Source organism: Indicator indicator, chromosome 26, assembly GCF_027791375.1.
Source record: "Indicator indicator isolate 239-I01 chromosome 26, UM_Iind_1.1, whole genome shotgun sequence".
NCBI classification, from domain to species: Eukaryota; Metazoa; Chordata; class Aves; order Piciformes; family Indicatoridae; genus Indicator; species Indicator indicator.
Genome location: NC_072035.1, coordinates 9,783,182 through 9,796,662, shown reverse-complemented (window position 1 = coordinate 9,796,662; position 13,481 = coordinate 9,783,182). Strand labels below are relative to the sequence as shown.

The window sequence follows — 13,481 nt, the reverse complement described above, 5'->3', positions numbered from 1 at the left end:
CTAGGTTGCAAAGGATCTAGGAGGCAATAAATGAGAGCTCTGGGCTTACTGCATCTTCAAAACTGCAAAAGGTCTGCAGGAGCAGAGCACAGAGGAGCTGTGCTGCTGTTAGCTGAGAGATTGAGGCACTGCTCAGACAACCTGACAGTGCTAGTGAAACAAAAAATGACCATGCAGGCATTAAGCACCTTCTCTAAAATACTGTACCATGGAAAACACAGACGTGTTCTTGCTACATGTTACTTTGCATGGGTGGTATGTGCCTAGATGAAAGACTCTCTGGATGATGTAATCAAAAGAGAGCTTTTCTGTCTATCACTGGTTTTATTGCTGCCTCTTAACAGAGCAATCGCTCTCTGCATGTGTCATGGCACCTCTAAATGTGGTTTTGCTGGGGGGGGGATTGAAGCATCTGGGTTTGGTTTTTTTTTTTTTTTTTTTTTCTTCTTCTAATGGGCAAAAAGCAGTGGGTGGGACAACACCAAAGGTTGATGCTGTTAGAATAATTCTTCTCTTCCTCAGTCTATTTCAGCACAGGATGAAAACCTCTCAAAGACGATGTTTTTGCCACTAGCTGAGAGAATGGTGGAAAAAATGGTGAAAGAGGATAAGATTGAAGCTGAGGCTGAAGTAAGGCTTGGTTTGTACATTACTGAGACAAGGAATGCACTGCTAAAGGAAGCTGATTGTTTTAACAGGCTTCCAGGATAATAATCAGCAGTGTTCTAGGTGTAAATGAGAATGTAGTGGGACAGAAGTAGGACCAAGAGCAGAGGGCTGAGAGTGATTTAGAATCATGTGGCCAAGGAAATTTTTTGGCATTTGATTTGACTGATGAAGTACTTGGGTTTGCTCCCTGGGAGGCCCCAAGAGAAACTTCAGGACCGAGAATGGAAAAAAAGACCTAAATTCCTGCATGTTCCACCCTCTGGGATGCTTAAAGATAGCTTTGCAGACCTGGCTATCTCTTCTTGCTAATGATAGTAACACAAGGCACTTTAATTCTTGGCCCACCTGTGTATTGTTTTACCAGCAATTTTCATTGCAGTCTCATCTTTCTTTTAAGGTCGAGCTGTACTACATGATCCTGGAACGTTTGGAGAAGTATAAGGAAGCCTTAGATGTTGTGAGAGGAAAACTAGGAGGTAACTTATTTTTTCAGTTAATAATCACAGCTGTGTGGAGACCACAGCAGTTCTTTGCTTCAGATTTGTTCACTGGTCAGAAAAAAAAAAATGGCTGTAAGAAGCCTGACTTAGCAACAGGTTCAAATATTGATACAAACAAGGTACTCGCATTCAAGCTAGATTTGCATAAATACCCTGTTGACAATGTTTAAGCATTATTTAGTGATGAGCTTTGCAGCACTATGATTACTTAGCAGTAGTAAATCAATAGCACAGTATTGAAAATTCCTAATATCCTCCATTTTGGGGGGAGCATTCAGATTAAAATACATTTGCAGCTTTAAGGAACTGAGATATGAAGGTTTCCATAGGAAATCTGTCCTTTGAGAGCCTCTCTTCTGTTCTCCTACCCTTAAACTGTTTTGCATGCTGAGCTATAATAAGAAGCTTTCTGCAGAAAGGAGAGAAGGAAGTGCATTGATTAAATAAACTTGCCCTTCTGTTTTTAATTTAGAGAAGCTGACAAGTGAGCTCCAGAGCCGTGAGAACAAGTGTATGGCGATGTACAAGAAGCTGTGTAGGTGGCCAGAGTGCAACGCGCTGTCGAGAAGGCTGCTGCTGAAAAAGTGAGATGGTATTTCTGCAGTCCTGCTAAAAAAAAATGAAGACAGGTTGCTGGTTGTGAATTGCCTTGTGGAGTGGCTTTTGTAAATGGTGGTTAAAATAGAGGAACTGTGGAGGAGCTCAACGAATTTGCACTCCAAAGCCTGAGGAAAAGGGCAGCAAAATGGAAGGTTAAAGGGACATAGGGAAGGTCACAAGGAGAATTGGTGTCAGGATTTTATTGCAGCGTTAATGCAGTAAAATTCTGGTTACCTCCTTACTTTTAAAGGCTATGCTGGTTGTCCAGCTTTAATTTTCCTGATGAGAGAGGAGAACTGCACTTTCATTTCATTTTCTGGAATCTCATTTCTCTCCCTTGGCCAGCCTTCATACTGGGAAATATATGTAATACTTTGAACAGATGTGTCAGGAGAGAGCATAGCAGGATGATCAAATCCATCTCTTGGAACTGTCAAGAGAGATTTGTTGTTTGCTTTTTATACGTAGCTGTGTCCTAATCTTAATTAAAAAGGAAATACAGAGGAGAAACTTCTGCTTTAACATTTTGTGGGGATATTAATGAATTCTGGTTGGAATATAAATGATAATAGGAGAGTTTGTAGCTTTATTTGTTGAAAGTTTCCTCTAATATGTTTTAAGAAATACAGGGTAATGGCATTCTCCTTTTCAAGGAGAAATTATTCTTGTTCCAGTTGGGTTTTCTGTAATACTCACATGTGCTAGTCCTTAAATTCAGCTTTTTCAAGGAATGCAGTTTTAGAATCGAATTCTTGTTTTGGCGATTCCCTAAACTTTGTTCTGTGCCTGATTTTTGTTTCAGCTCAGATGATTGGCAGTTTTATATAACTTACTTTGATTCAGTGTTTCAACTCATTGACGAGTCCTGGATACCTCCAGCAGAAGAAGAGCAGTAAGTTAACAATTTTGCTGTGGATTTGGTTTCCCTGTGTGCTGCAGTGAATTGTTTGCACTCCTGTAATTTAGTGATAGCACTACAGTGCTGTCTGTGCCATTGTGTGCCAATGTGAGATCATTGATGTGTTCTCTCCTTGCTGTGGAGACTGGTAGTAGTTTATTGGAAAGAGTTGATTAAGGAGTGATTTGTACACTATAGAACTCTTCCAGTTCATGTTTTTCACACTGATTGAGTTAGAGAATCCATCATGCCAGATTTTCTTAAGAGTATTCTGGGAGCATGCTGAGCATGTGTTATCAATGGGAAAAATGAAAGAACCTTTTTTTCTCTAATTTTGCAGCTCTTTGGAAGGAGAGGTTCACTATTCTATAGAACAAGCTGTGAAATTTGTAGAAGAGAGGATAACAGAAGAATCTAAGAGCTCTCGGCCACTCCGGGGACCATATTTAGCTAAGCTGGAGCTCATCAGACGATTGAGATTCAGAGGCTGTAATGATGAATATAAACTAGGTAAGAGCCACTAACTGGGTGATGAATTCAGCTCTTAGAGAGAACACAAACTTGGAACAAGCTCCTTGTTAAATCACTGAGTTAAGTGCAGTGTCTGTTAGGAAAATGTACACCCTGTTCTGTGCATGGAAAGCATTCCGAAAGTATTAGAAGATGAGCCTTGAGGAAAGGTAAGCAATTGCAGACTGCTTAAGGGCTTAAAGGAGGCAGGGAACTTCCATAAGGACCTGTGGGATAGAGGAGCATAAGGCACTGATACGGCATTGAAAAGTGCATTCTTGATGCACTGCCTTTGTAGGAAGTCTTGCTGTTAGCTGTAATCTCTGGGTGGTTTTTCATTTAAGTGTTCTGGCAGTAGTGGTAGGTTGTGCTTTTTAAAAACTTGCATTTAAAAATCACATTTAGGGAATCAGTGAAGGGGAGAATGTGATTAGAGCAACATCTGTGCTGCTTGCCAGTTCCTTTTGTATTCCCATCCAAAAATAAGTTGCTGTTAGATAAGCGGAGGCTGAGTGTGGCTGCCTGTTATGCTGAGCTCTTATCTGCCAGAGAAGCTTGAATGAAGCTTTTGGGGTTGTTTTTTTCTTTCGGTGTCCTTGGTTACCAGAGACATGCCTCTGTTAAAATCTGCACTGGTGCAGCTCTAAATTGCTCTGTAATCTCAAAAGAGGGGGAAAAGAGAAGCATTAGTGAAGATTTCTCATAGTGATTTTACAGAATCAACTTTTGGTGGAGCGTGTTAAAAAGATGATGTGGCCTTTTTTCCTAGGTGATCCGGAAGAACTCATGTTCCAATACTTTAAAAAATTTGGGGACAAACCCTGCTGTTTTACTGATCTCAAAGTGTTTGTGGATCTCCTCCCATCCAGCCAATATACAAAGGTAAGTAAAGATGAAGAAGTTGGTTGCAGGATCTGCGGCGCTGGTTTGGACTCCAGTTGCTTTATCTTCAAATACCTGTGGGTTCTGTTAAACTGGAAACATGAAATTGTTACCTTCTGTAAGAAAGCTCTGCACTGTAGAAAGTACAATGAGTATGTGAATACACTGAGCAATTTAATTCAGAGGATTTTTACTGCAGACCGAGAACTAAATTTGATCCTGCGGAGTCTTGGATCCAGATTAATTTGAATTTTTTTATTACCCTTCCAGGGTGCTCTGAGGTGGTCTTGGTTGAATTCTCATATCAAAAATTAAAAACTCCTATTGCTGAGAAAAGTTAGAAGATACAAATTCGTATCTTGTAACAAGCTCCCTAGGAGTTGTAGTTCAGTTGATAAGCCACCCCACAAGCTCATATAAGTAATCTCTTGTCACTTCTGTTTATGGATCACAAAATGCAGTCATGTAACCCTTCAGACAGCCCACCCTGTTCATGCACATGCAGTTCTCATTGCTGTGTACTGTAACTTTTGTTTCCCCTTCCCAACCATCACTTGTTTATCCCATTTAAGTTCTGTGTCTAATGGGAAGAATCTGCTCCCTTACCTGGTGCAGGTAGAGTGTTGCAGAGATGTTTTGCTTGGCTCTGCTGCAGTGCTGAGGACAGAGACTGATCAATGGCAGCTCTTCCAGAATCTCTTTCCAAAACAAGCTCTTTCTAACTGTAAAGACAATTGGTGCAGAGTCATGAGCTGCTTGCTGAATGACTTCAGCAGCTGGGAATCCTGTCACTCACCCATTGTTTTTCTAAGCCATTGTGTAAAATTATGGGATCTAGGGAGGGCTAGACAGAGATTCCTGGTTCAGCCAGAGGCTGCTACTAAAATGTTTGTAAACAGTGTATTTAGGGGTGTTGTTTTCTTAGTTTATTGAACTATTTTTTGACTGCTAGTGTGAGGTCTTCCCACATGCTGACTGCTAAAGGAATGATGGTTCTGACATGTATGAATTGCTGCTGATGCTTTATGTTAAAATGTGTGCTTTTTACCCCACTGGCAAGAGATGTGGTCAGGAGAATGTTTAACTCGTAGTTACAGAAATGGTGATGCCATGGCAAGGTAACCCTGAGGTACTGAACAGGTTTAATCCTGACAGGAGAGAAATTCTAAACCTGAGCAGGGCTGTAATGATATTTAATGATAATAATAATAGTCAAAGCTGCAGTTTTATCACAGTGCTTGTAAAAACCACAAATTCGAATTGTCTAAAATTTTCTAATTGGCCTTAAAATGAGAGCAAGAGGAAATGCTCTTGGAAATTGTGCCAGGGAGGGCTAGGTTGGAAATTAGGAAAACTTTCCTTCCTACAAGAGTGGTTAGGCTGCCCAGGGAGGCAGTGGAGTCACCATCCCTGGAGGCGTTGAAGAAACGTGTGGGCATGGCACTTTGGCACACAGTTTAGTGGGCATGGTGGTGTTGGGTTGATGGTTGGACTTGATTGTCTTGGAGGTTTTTTCCAACCCAAACAGTCTATGATTCTATGAAAACTGCTGCAGATTTAGTGAATCAGCACTAAATATCAGTGATAGTATGTCAAACTGACATGTTAATGACAGTAATGTCAGTGATATTATGATATGCTTTTGTATTTGAAGGTCTTGGACCCAATGTGTGGCTCTTTGGCTGTCGTATTTCTGAAGCGTGCCTGCAGCAGTTTAACTGGCTCAAGAAGGAGGTTTAGTAGTGCTGAGGAAGTTTTGAAGCCTGAAAGTTTTAAGTTATTTGAAATATTTTTATAGATTGTCTTAGATTGATTCTTCTCTCAAAGCCAAAGGTGCTGAAGGTTCTTGTATCCCAGGTAAATAGCGAGGGCACACTGATGCTATACACAGCCAGGGGTCTTTTTTTTCCCTATTTTAAGAGTTCTGAACAGTATTACAGTTCATTAGCTGTGATGGACCACTAGACACGAGAGATACTCCAGAAATAATCATCACAACATCAGTCTTGATTTCTTAGAGATGTCAATTAGACTTTGTAGCCTAGTGATTAGGTTGACCTTGCTCAGCTTGGCAAAATCTCAAACTGAACAGATTTCTCAATGTGATCTTCAGCAAAATCTGTGGGAAAGCTGGGATTTATGAGAGTGGGGCAGTGTATTGCTCCTGTCTGGCTGCAGGCATGCATTTGGTACAGGTCTTTCAAGGTCAAATATAGTAAAGCTGAATTAATTTGCTTTAGCTCGGTTGTAAGTTTATAAACAGTATTGGATTTTAGGGCACCAAAACCACTGTGCAGTCCTGCTTGACTGTTGGGAGAAGTCTGCCTTAAATTGTAAACAGGCTGCTTTTCTTAGAAGTTAATTCAGTAAGTCATTAATTAGAATTGATGACCTCACTGATTACAGCACATTACTTCAGAGCTGAGAGAAACTGTAATAGCTAATACAAACCCACTGTTTCCTGGAAGTGTGCTGTGAAGCTGTTCACTAACTAATGATTTTAATTGCATCTGTTATGCTGTGAGTGTTAACAGGTGCTTGAACTCCCTCCTGTGTCAGACTATTGGAAACTTGCCTGGGATTTATTTTTTCCTCCAATCTGTTGGATGAAACTTAATAATGTATTGAGTGCAGCCAGAACTGTGTGCTCACCATCTCCAAAAAAAAATAATACAAAACAAACATTGAAACCAGCTCTTTAACCACTGATTCCAGTGTGGCATCAGGGTTGATCTTGACATTTCCACCTTGCCTCTCTTTTTTTTTTTTCCTTCTGGATTTGAAGGATGTTTGTGCAGTCCCAGATGCCCTGCAGGATTTAACGGCAGTGTTTCTCTTTCAGTTCATCAGTCAGTTGCTGGAAGTAATCCCTCTGTCAGCAGCAGCAGAGGGTGAAATCGCGCTGCCAGCCGACATCAAAGCCCTGCAGCAGCATTTGTGTGTGGTGCAGCTCTCCAGATTGCTCGGCATCTACCACGCCATGGAGAAGCAGCAAAAGCTGACTGTGGTCCAGGAGTTGATGTTAAGATACCGCCATGGATTGGAATTTGGTGAGAGAAACCTTGAAATTAGTGTTGGAGTTCACTTGCAGCTAAATGAGCTTCTTCAGGGGGATGGAACAGTACAAATGCTGATAGCACTCATGCTGCTAGATAATACTTTGCTTTCTCCTTCATGATTATATCCTTGGGTGTGCCTGAATTATCCATTTCCTTTTGAGTGTTTTCCTTTTCAGTTGTGTATCTTAAAGGAGACATTCCTGGGTAGTTCAGATGGTACATTTGTATCTCTGCAAAACTGTGCCTCTAAGCAAAGCCAGGCTTTATCACTGGTCAAATGCACAAGCAAGAATATTAATTTGTAAATCTTGCAGTGGTAGGGGGGAGTCTTTCCCTCTCCAACAGATGTGAATTTATGAAGAACTCTGGATGTTATAAACGAAGCTGTGGTTATCATCTGCCTGATAGCTGTGTTGTTTGATAGTGCTTGGCAAGGTGAGAAGCAGCTGACAGCACTGGTAGTAACTGAAGGGTAACCTTTCTTTTTTTCTTCTTTTTAGGGAAATCTTGTTTGAAAACTGAATTGCAGTTTTCAGATTATTACTGTCTGCTTGCAGTTCACCTACTGCTGGACTTGTGGCTCGAAGGTATGTTCCTAAAATTTCATCTTGCTTAATGCTGCCCTGGATGGCTGTGACAGGGAGATTTTGTCCCCGTGGCCAGTCTGTACCTGGCATGGCTTGTTAGGCCCACAGCTTTCTGGGTTTTATCTTTATGTGGGGTATTTCAGGAGTGCCTCTGTTCAGATGGTTTTGGATGTGAATCTCACTGACCTCTAAAGGTATTTAATTTTTTGAATTAATGCTTGTAAATCCTGGCAGAGCTTTGCTGGTGAGTCTCAATGCTCAATGCTGGCTGTCTTCAGAAGGTTGTTCCGAGTTTCCCATATAGGTAATGCTTCTTCTCCCTCTGCATGAGTTCTGCTGACAACTCTTTTCTGATAGCAGAGGCATTTGAAAGCATTCCTTTTCCTTGCTGGCATACTTTGTCATTTGGATTCCCTGATTCTATAAGGCGCACTGAGTATTCCTGCATTCCACATCTGCTCTGTCTCTTAGTCTCTTAATCCCACAGTCGGTCTTCAGTAGTGGCTGTTCATGTTCCTGCCCCTCAGTGTAGCTATCAGTTAAACCTTCCATCTCTAACCTGAGTAATCCATCATCAGGTTCCTGGCAGGTCACTGGTGGAGCATGGGCTCTTGAATTCCTGCTCTTTTCAGTCACAGAATTGTTTGGGTTGGAAGGGATCATAAAGATTGTCTGGTTCCACCCCCCTGCCGTCAGGGTTAGACCAGGTTGCTTAGGGAGTTTGCCTAGGTTGCCCAAGGAGTTTGCTTGGGAATGCTCTGTATGTATAAACTAGAAATCAGAGCAATCCAGGACTCATCAGAGAAGGTCACTTCTGCAGCAAGCTCATATGTTGAGGGCTGTGCTCTGTACAGAGGTGAACTAGATATTCCCTGGTTCACCTTTCCTTGTGAGAGCAGCTGCAGTGCTGGGATGGGTGTTGTTTGAAGGGCAGCAGTGTGGCTGAGAAAACTGATCAAAAACCCATGGGACCGTTTTGAGAGGTGACTGATATAAGGAAGCTTCGATTCCAAAGTGAGCCACAGTCTGCGTCCAGTGCTTCTCTCTGACTTCTCTCTGCATGCTTTGTCTTTGTCACCAGGTGAAGAGACGGCTGTGTGGCAGTGCCTCACTCTCTTAGAAGAAGGATTGTCTCATAGTCCTTCTAATGCCCAGTTTAAATTGCTGCTCATTCGAATCTACTGCAGGCTTGGTGCGTTCGAACCTGTTGCCGAGCTCTATTCCAGCCTTGATGCCAAACACATCCAGCACGACACCATCGGGTGGGTAGTATATACTGAGAATAGTCACTGGTGGTGACCAGCAGCCAGCCCTCAAGTCTTCAGTTCCATTTGCCTCCCCAGAGTTAGCAGATGATCCAGATTTTCATACAGCCTCATGTAAAAATGGTTTGGAATTGCATGACTCATCTGCTGTAGCATGCTCCCCTTCTCCTGGAGTATCTTTCCTCAGTGATTTTGATCTCTTTGGGGTTTTCAGAGTGTTTCCTAAAGGGAATCTAAAAGAAGTTTGTGCAAGGTATATCTTGCTGCTCTGGCTTGATTTGTTTCTCAGCAAAGCTTGGGAGCACTGGTTAAAACAAACACCCCAGATGGCCATGCCTGGGATTAGGTAAAGCTCTTACACACTTAGCAAGGTGATGCAGCAGTTCCAAGCACCCACATATTGGTTTAAAAACATTAGGAATGCCTTCCATTAGTTTTTAAAGCCTCAGTTTTACTGTGAATGTTGTGAATGCCTTATTAAATCTTCAGGCTTTTCATTAAAGCCAGAGTGTGCAGATCTCTGTTCAGAGTTGTCAGGATTCCCCAGGGTCGTGGGCTGATGTTTAACTTGTGTCTGTTATCTTGCAGCTATCTCCTGACACGCTATGCAGAGGCACTGGGCCACTATGCTGCTGCATCCCAATCCTGCAATTTTGCACTCAGGTTTTTCCACTCCAACCAGAAAGATGTAAGTTGAAAGGAATCTCTGTGTCTTTGTAACAGTGTGTTGAGGTGCCTTACAGAAGTTTGTGCTCTGTGTGAGGGCTTACAGAAAAGTAGTGGCTGAAAACATGGTAACAAGGAGGAATAATAAGTGCAACATCTTAGTAAAGATTATCTCAACCTGGGTTTCTTATTACAAGGATTTGCCATTTGCTGTGATATCAGGTGTTGCTTGAGTTTTCTGTTTCCAAAAGCCAGTTTTAGTGCTTTTCAGGAATCAGGTATGATACTTCTAAATGAATGGATTGGGATTTTTTGCAATAATTTAAGTGAAATGGCAAATAAGTCCTGGTGTCATATAACTTCTAGCAGTTTGTGATTTAATGATGGCTGACCTGGGTGCACAGAGGGGTGGTGGGGAATGAACGTTGTTGTAAGAGGCAGGAAAAGCAGAATGAACAAGGTGGGAGCATTTCAGGGGTGAAAAAAATGCATCTTCAAGGCTCAGCTTCACTGAAGGCAAAGCAGAACCAATAACTAGTTTTTTTAAAGCAACAGGATCAAATTGCAAATGGGAATTGTGCAAATGGGAATTGAGCTAATGGGAATTGTGCTAATGGGAACCACCTGGTTTATTCAGTTCACCACTAAAAGTGATGTGAATGAAAAAAAAAAGTTGTCTTGAATTGAGAGTCTTGGGACTAGAATGGAAAAGATGATGAGGGGAGAGTGACTGAATTCCACCAAAGGGATCAGGTGCTTCCTAAAATGTACACCATGCTCTAGGCACCTAGCATGCTGATTGGTAACTGCACTGTCAATCTTACTTGGATAGTGTACTCTCAGGTACTTTCTGATACATTCATAGGGGAAATAATCAATTCTGTATCATAACTCCCATGCCCATGAAAAATGGACTAAGTAGGATAACAGTGGAGAGACAGGGAAGACAGGAGAAGAGGAGAAAAAAAAAAGACTTTTTTTAAGTCTTGGTGGAAACATATTGGGAAGTAGTAACAAAGAGTCTAGGATTGTGGCAGGGAAGTGTATGCATGTCCATGCATCTCCCTGAAATTTGCTAGGAATTCCCATTCCAAGAAGTAGGAGTATGTCCTGCATATTCATATGTAGCAGTTTGATGACAATGACTGATAAGAGATAGAGGAAGAAAATTATTTTTACTTTACTTTGCAAGAAACAAAGATGCCATCAAGTTGGAGTTCCTTCTAGTTAGCCACTGGCTAAGTTGGCTCTGAAGGCTCTTTAATTTCCTTCCCCATTATCCCAACAGATGAAACCACAGGATTTATCTTAACTGAAATAGTAAAGATGCTAAAGATGCTCACACAGTAATCCCTCAGGAAAAGTGCTGTGGCTCTGTGGCAGCCCAGATTGTTCCTAGATACAGTTGCCATGTACCTGTGCCTGAAGGTGGATGCTGAATTAGTGTGATCTGTCTGACACAGAAATGGGACTGTACAGAGTGTGATGCACAGGGGAGTACATAGATTGGGTGATAGGAGCTGACTCTTGTCTGCTTCCCTCATTTATTCATGGTTTAAGCACTGGTTCTGCGTGCTAAGTCTTTGAATTGCTGGGTACAGTGTGTTGTGCTGGAATGAAGCCTTGGATCCCAGCAGCTTTCTCCTACGTATCTGTTGTTGGCAATGGTGGCTGCTTTTTCCTTTCCTTTTTGTTTTTTTTTTTTTTTTAATGAGGAGTAATTTTTTCAGTCTTGTTCAAAAGTCATTTGGTGGTTGTTAATGAAAAGCATGTCTGGAACCAACTGTCTGAATAGAAGGCATGGCAGCTGAGTGCTGGGTGACAAAGGTGAACTGATGTGATTTGTCTGCTTGGAAACAGCATAATAAAGCATCAAGAAATCATCTTTCCCTGGGAAACAACCTGAAGTAACATCAGCTGTGCTTACCTTGGAAGAAGGTTATTCTCTGACAGGACTGATAAAGGTACTTGCAGCAGAGAAGAGGTGATTGTCTTCAGCAGTTCAACATCTGTGCATGGATGAAGACACGTGCCAAGTGTTGTTGCCAGGAAAATTCTACTCAACTCCTGTCCAAATTCCTGAAGAGGTTCAGCCTGCCTCACCACTACAGCTTTAAAAGATTGAGATTGCAAGAGGGCTGAAAATGGTACAATCAGCATTATAAAATCCTTTGTGCTACAAGATAAGGATGTGGCTGTGGAACGCACTCGCATCATGTCTTGTCTTGAAGACAGCTCTGTGACCAAAGGACCACGAGCTTTTGTGGCTCTTGAGGAGCCAAATCTCAAGTGCTCTGGATGCTTCCAGTGGTTGTCACCTTAAGATCCTCTTAGTTGGGAAATGTCTCAAAAGCTATGCTGATTTATGATGGTCCTTTAAACCAGCTGTAAAGTGCAGATTGCAGGAGGTGAAGGCTCACAGCAGGGCTCTGTTCACCTACAATCGTGGCATGATGAGTGGAGACAGCAAAAGGGATTCCTTACCATAGGGCATGTCCCAGGTATTGCAAGGTCTGAATCAGCTACCAGTTTCTGTGCTGCTGTGGTTCTAGTGGGGTTGCCCCCTCATACTTACGATCCTGATGCCAGCTTCTTATCCAAGTCCCATAACAGCATTTGCAGTGTTAAAGGAGGACTATCCTTTCAAAAGTACCTTTTCATATGACTTCAGATACTGCCTGCTCCTCTCCTGTTGACGTTTGAGATAGCTGGAATGTGTACAGCACAGAGAAGCTGTCCTGCAGCATGCTGTGTGCAGGACTCTACTAGAACAGGAAGTGTGGGAGAGAAACAAAGCATAAAAATACAGCTGCTGATTCAGACTGATTGCTTTGGATAAATCCCTTTTCCTTCCAACTTGCTGCACTTAACAGCCTGAAGTAAATCCTGTGTAAGAGTGGGTCCCTTGAGTAGCAGCCTTCTAGGATGCTGTGCAGTCCTGACATAATAATCCTGGGAGAGGATGCCAAGGACAGCGAGGAGAGAGAAGGCAGTATAGCTATGTCTGTCCCAACCTTAAAAAGGCAACTTTCTCCCTTTTCAGGATAGCCTCCTTTAAATATGCAGCATCAGAAGTAATCTCTCTAATTTTCTTGTGTCCATCCATCTTTAATCTCTCCAGATACTGCAGGCAAACAGCACCAGCATGTCCCCTGGGGATTTAAAAACCACGCCGATGCAGTTGAATTAGCACCCATAGCACAGCAGCCCCACAGCCTGACAATGAACTCTGCAAGGCTGCTTGGCAGAGGGTATGTTCTTAAATACTTGGCATATTTCTTTCATACAGTGCAAATAACCAAATTTTTAAGGGAAAAATAAAACCCCAAACTAACGAACAACCAAAAAAAAAAAAAAAACACAGAAAAGGCAGAGCTACCTAGAGAACATTTCTTGTTTGGGAGGCTTTCACCTGTGAGTGCCAGGTTCTAGTCACTCAGAGCCTCCCAGACAGGTTGAGTCTGTTAGTGTAAAGCCCATATAAAGTTCAGTTAACCAGAGGCCTTTTTGGTGCTTCTCACCTTCAGCAAGAAGTCTTGTTTTCTTTTGGTGAGGTCTTCATTTTATGGTCTTGTTCAGAATTAAATCATAGAATCACAGAATGGTTTGGGTTGGAAGGGACCTGAAAGATCTAGTTCCAGCCCATCTGTCATATAGGCAAGGGACGCCTCCTACTAGAGCAGGTTGCTCAAGGTCCCATCTAACCAGGTACTGAACACCTCCAGGCTTCAAGCCTCCACAGCTTCTCTGAGCAACCTGTTCCAGTGTCTCACCACCCTCATGGGAGAGAATTCTTTCATAATGTCTTGTCTCAATCAAGCTTCTTCCAGTTTGAAGCCATCCCC

The 13,481-nt window shown here is 42.2% G+C and overlaps 1 protein-coding gene across 1 annotated transcript in view; it reads left to right on the top strand.

The window, feature by feature from the left end:
* Nucleotides 1–13,481, top strand: part of NAA25 (N-alpha-acetyltransferase 25, NatB auxiliary subunit) — a 28,959-nt gene that overhangs the window by 8,741 nt on the left and 6,737 nt on the right. Inside the window, exons 6-15 of the mRNA XM_054392777.1 lie at nucleotides 523–630; nucleotides 1,067–1,145; nucleotides 1,642–1,753; nucleotides 2,572–2,661; nucleotides 3,008–3,177; nucleotides 3,947–4,059; nucleotides 6,902–7,109; nucleotides 7,619–7,705; nucleotides 8,787–8,967; nucleotides 9,559–9,658. Of these exons, the coding sequence (XP_054248752.1) occupies nucleotides 523–630; nucleotides 1,067–1,145; nucleotides 1,642–1,753; nucleotides 2,572–2,661; nucleotides 3,008–3,177; nucleotides 3,947–4,059; nucleotides 6,902–7,109; nucleotides 7,619–7,705; nucleotides 8,787–8,967; nucleotides 9,559–9,658 (1,248 nt within the window). The remainder of the gene's footprint in view (nucleotides 1–522; nucleotides 631–1,066; nucleotides 1,146–1,641; nucleotides 1,754–2,571; nucleotides 2,662–3,007; nucleotides 3,178–3,946; nucleotides 4,060–6,901; nucleotides 7,110–7,618; nucleotides 7,706–8,786; nucleotides 8,968–9,558; nucleotides 9,659–13,481) is intronic.